This window comes from Nematolebias whitei, chromosome 4, assembly GCF_014905685.2.
Source record: "Nematolebias whitei isolate Nwh7 chromosome 4, NemWhi1, whole genome shotgun sequence".
Lineage (NCBI taxonomy): Eukaryota > Metazoa > Chordata > Actinopteri > Cyprinodontiformes > Rivulidae > Nematolebias > Nematolebias whitei.
This window is the reverse complement of record NC_056501.1, coordinates 20748665-20752366: the sequence shown is the minus strand read 5'-3', so window position 1 is coordinate 20752366 and position 3702 is coordinate 20748665. Positions and strand designations below refer to the sequence as shown.

General features: G+C 38.4%; 2 protein-coding genes across 2 annotated transcripts in view; one reads left to right on the top strand and one right to left on the bottom strand.

Annotated features, from left to right (window-relative positions):
* The window catches only part of LOC119408716 (protocadherin gamma-C5-like), a 1918-nt gene extending 1404 nt beyond the window's left edge, over positions 1–514 (top strand). Inside the window, exon 2 of the mRNA XM_037675557.1 lies at positions 480–514. Coding sequence (XP_037531485.1) covers positions 480–514 — 35 coding nt within the window. The remainder of the gene's footprint in view (positions 1–479) is intronic.
* A 2570-nt stretch (positions 515–3084) lies between these two features.
* The window catches only part of LOC119408715 (protocadherin-10-like), a 10725-nt gene continuing 10107 nt past the window's right edge, over positions 3085–3702 (bottom strand). The window contains exon 4 of the mRNA XM_037675556.1: positions 3085–3694. Within this exon, the coding sequence (XP_037531484.1) occupies positions 3295–3694 (400 nt within the window). The 3' untranslated portion in view covers positions 3085–3294. The remainder of the gene's footprint in view (positions 3695–3702) is intronic.

Genomic DNA, 3702 nt, shown 5'->3' with positions numbered 1-3702 from the left:
CCAGAGTCTGTGGCCTGAACTTTAAACTGAAATGTTTTCAACTCCTCGTGGTTAAAACTCTGCAGACTGATTATATCTCCTGTTTCAGAGTTGATGTTTATCATTGTTGGCAGAGAGTTCTTGTCATCATGTAAAAGTGAGTAAATCACTTGACCGTTCTGATCAACATCTGCATCAACAGCTGTCACTTTTTTAATCACTGCTCCTGATGGGCTGTTCTCTTTCATGAAAACATTTATTGTGTTTTCTGTGAAATGAGGTTTGTTGTCATTGACATCAGAGACTTGGACCTGAATGATTCTGGTGCTGGAGAGAGGCGGGCTGCCCTCATCTGTAGCAGTGATGCTGATGTTATACTGAGGTTCACTCTCTCTGTCTAGAGGACCATCCACCACTAATGAATAGTAGTTTTTATAATTTAAATCCAATTTAAATGGGGCAGCATTTGCAATTTTACAGTTCACTAATCCGTTTTTACCACTGTCTTTGTCTGATACTGACACCAGAGCAATAGCTGTACCGATGGTTGCATCTTCTTTCACAGTGTTTAACAGGGAAGTTACTGTGATCTCAGGAGCATTGTCATTCATGTCTAAAACTTCAATCAGGAGCTTGGCATGTGAGGTGAGAGGTGATGAGCCTCCATCACTTGCCTGAACCCGAATGTCAAAGGCATGTTTCTCTTCAAAGTCAATATTCTTTATATTTGTTACAGTCCCTGTCTTTTCATCAATAGTAAAAAGATGACTTTGTGTTCCATGACCTACTTCACTAAACAAATAAAATACCTGTCCGTTCATGCCTGCATCTAAATCTGTAGCATTTATTGTTAAAATTGAAGTTCCCAGCTTAGCATTTTCATGTATCTGGGCTTTGTACAGAGTTTGGCTGAAAACTGGTGCATTATCATTACTATCTAGCACATTTATGATTATTGTCATTGAGCCTGATTTAGCAGGTGTTCCTCCATCTATAGCGGTCAGTGCTAGTTGAATTATAGACTGTTTTTCTCTGTCTAAAATCTTTTGAACCACCAGTTCGGGTGTTAGACGCTCTCCTTTTGGAGTAACAATTGAAAAATGCTCATTTTGACTCAGCTTGTAGGTGTTGACTGAATTCTTCCCTACATCTACGTCTCGTGCAGGATGCAGTGGGAATTTTGTCCCTGCTGCAGCATTTTCACCAATGTTGATTACCTGAGACGCACTAAGAAATCTTGGTGAATTATCATTTACGTCTAAAATGACAAATTCAATTCTGTACAGTTTCAGCGGATTGTTAATTACTGCTTCAAAGGTGAGTGAGCATTTCCCTTCATCAACGCAGAGCTCCTCTCTGTCTATTCTCTCATTGACAAAGAGCGCACCAGTCTTAAGATTTACCTCAAAATATTTTGTTTTTGATCCAGCAACAATCTGAAACATCCGAGATTCAAGCTCCTGGATGTTAAGGTTGAGATCTTTGGCAATATTTCCAACAACAGTCCCCACATTCACCTCTTCAAAGACGGAGTATGAGAGCTGGCCTAAGACTGTTTCACAAACACATCCCAGCAGCACACAGACGAGAAAAATCCACGCAAAGCTCGTATGGCATGGAAAATACATATTCCAATCAAAGCAAAACACAAAGAGGTCCCAAAACGACGCACATGTGTAGATTCAATCCAGTTGAAGAAACAATGGAAATCCCATGAAATCAAGCAAAATGTCCTCATGTAGATCAGCCTGCATCTCTGCTTCTCTTTGTCTGAAACGTCGGCACAACATCAACCTCCTCTTCATCAGGGAGGAGTTCAGAGAATAAGAAGAGGAAGCTCAGATGTGACGGTCTACATTGTCCCCGTGTGGACATGAGGTGAAACTACACCCATCACCAAACCACTTCAAATAAATTATCTAAATGTCTGAAAAAAAAAATCCGTTTAATGAAGATTTGTTTTAATTCAGATTATTTTAAAATATCTGAGTTAAGTATAGTTTTCCCCTGAAAGACCTATATATGTTTTTATTGATATAGAAAAACAAAGTAAGCATGCATGAAGCTCAAATGTGTAATGTTTGTAGCTGTGCAAAGTTGTCTCTGTTAGGAACAGTCATGCTTAAATATAAATTACCCCCCACCAACACACACACACATAAAATATTTTCCGTTGAAACGTCATATCCATCTATATTCATTTTTTGCATAAAATATTGTGCTTTTAAATGGAATATAACCATTTCAGAATAGCTGTGAATAGGTCCTGATGTAATCATTACATTATCGCTTGGTGCAACAATATTGAACATGTCAGTGCAGCAGACTCATAACATGAAAACAATAATAAAATGTTATAAACAAAAACTGAATCGTTGGCCTAAATAGAAGTAAATTTAAGTAAAAAAAAAAATACAAATATGTCAACACAAAGAAGGGAAAACATGTGGAAGTTGATTTAGCACCACAAACAGTGGTGTGTTAGATGAAAGCAAAAAATAAATGAATACATACTGCAAGGTGGAGAAAACACCTCTGATAAATTACAGTATATAACTGCAAAAAAACAAACATATTTAAGACGGAACAAACAAACCATGGAGGCTGCACAGCTGCATAAAGAAAAGCTTTGCAGAGAGTGGTGAAGGCTGCACAGAGGTCTGTTGGAGTCAGTCTCCCCACCATCACAGACATCTACACCTCCAGATGTAGGAGGAGGGCCACCTGCATCATGAAGGACCCCACTCACTCAGCACACACATGTTTTGCCCTGCTCCCCTCAGATAGGAGGTTGAGGAGCATTAAGAGTAGAACCACTAGACCGAGGAACAGCTTCTACCCTGAAGCTGTTACACACACAAATCCCTAACCATGATAATCAATGTGAAAAGTAAAAAAAAAAAACATAAATAAATCATTGTAAAGCCACTTGATTTTTGATATGTTCTGCTGACTATACATGCTGCTGTATTCATTCATACTCATCTGCTCACACTCATGTTTGTGCTGCTGTTGTATGACATACGTTTGTTTTTGTGTATATATATTATTATTATTAGTGTTTATTCTTGGATTGGATATTTTTCTTATTTAATTTCTTGGATATTTTTATTTTATTTTTTTACTGTTTTTCTTTTACAATTTACACTTTTGTTGGATATAACTGGAACCCTGTATACAAACTTTCTTTCCACCACATGTACAACATGAGGTGTCAGTGCCAATAATGAAAATTACTTTGACCTTGACATTTTACTATTGTGTATTTTACAAGATTTATAAGATAAAAGATAAAGCTGAAGCTGCAGTTTCCATTTACAACCTTAAAAAAAGGTCACAAAAGTTAAAATATATTCTTACCTTATCAGAGTTAGGTAAAGTCTGAGTTCTGGTAAAAGTGTCTCCTCCATTAATACTGATGAGTTCAGCATCTACAGGTGGACATGCTGCGGGGAAAACCACTACATCACTCTTCAGTGTGTCTGAGCTGAAACACACGTCATACTGCTGAGCAGCTTTAGAGTAAGACCAGCTCCCGTCAGGGTGGGTGGTGATCATTGGGGCGCTGTACCTGCTGAAAGAACCGTCTGTCCTGTGGCATCTGACAGCTATTAAACTGATGAGACTGAGCAGAAAGATCACCGACACCGACACAATGGCGATCAGTAGATGCAGATTGAGATCAGAGAAGCTGTCCTCCTTTATAGGCACGTGTCTGAACGG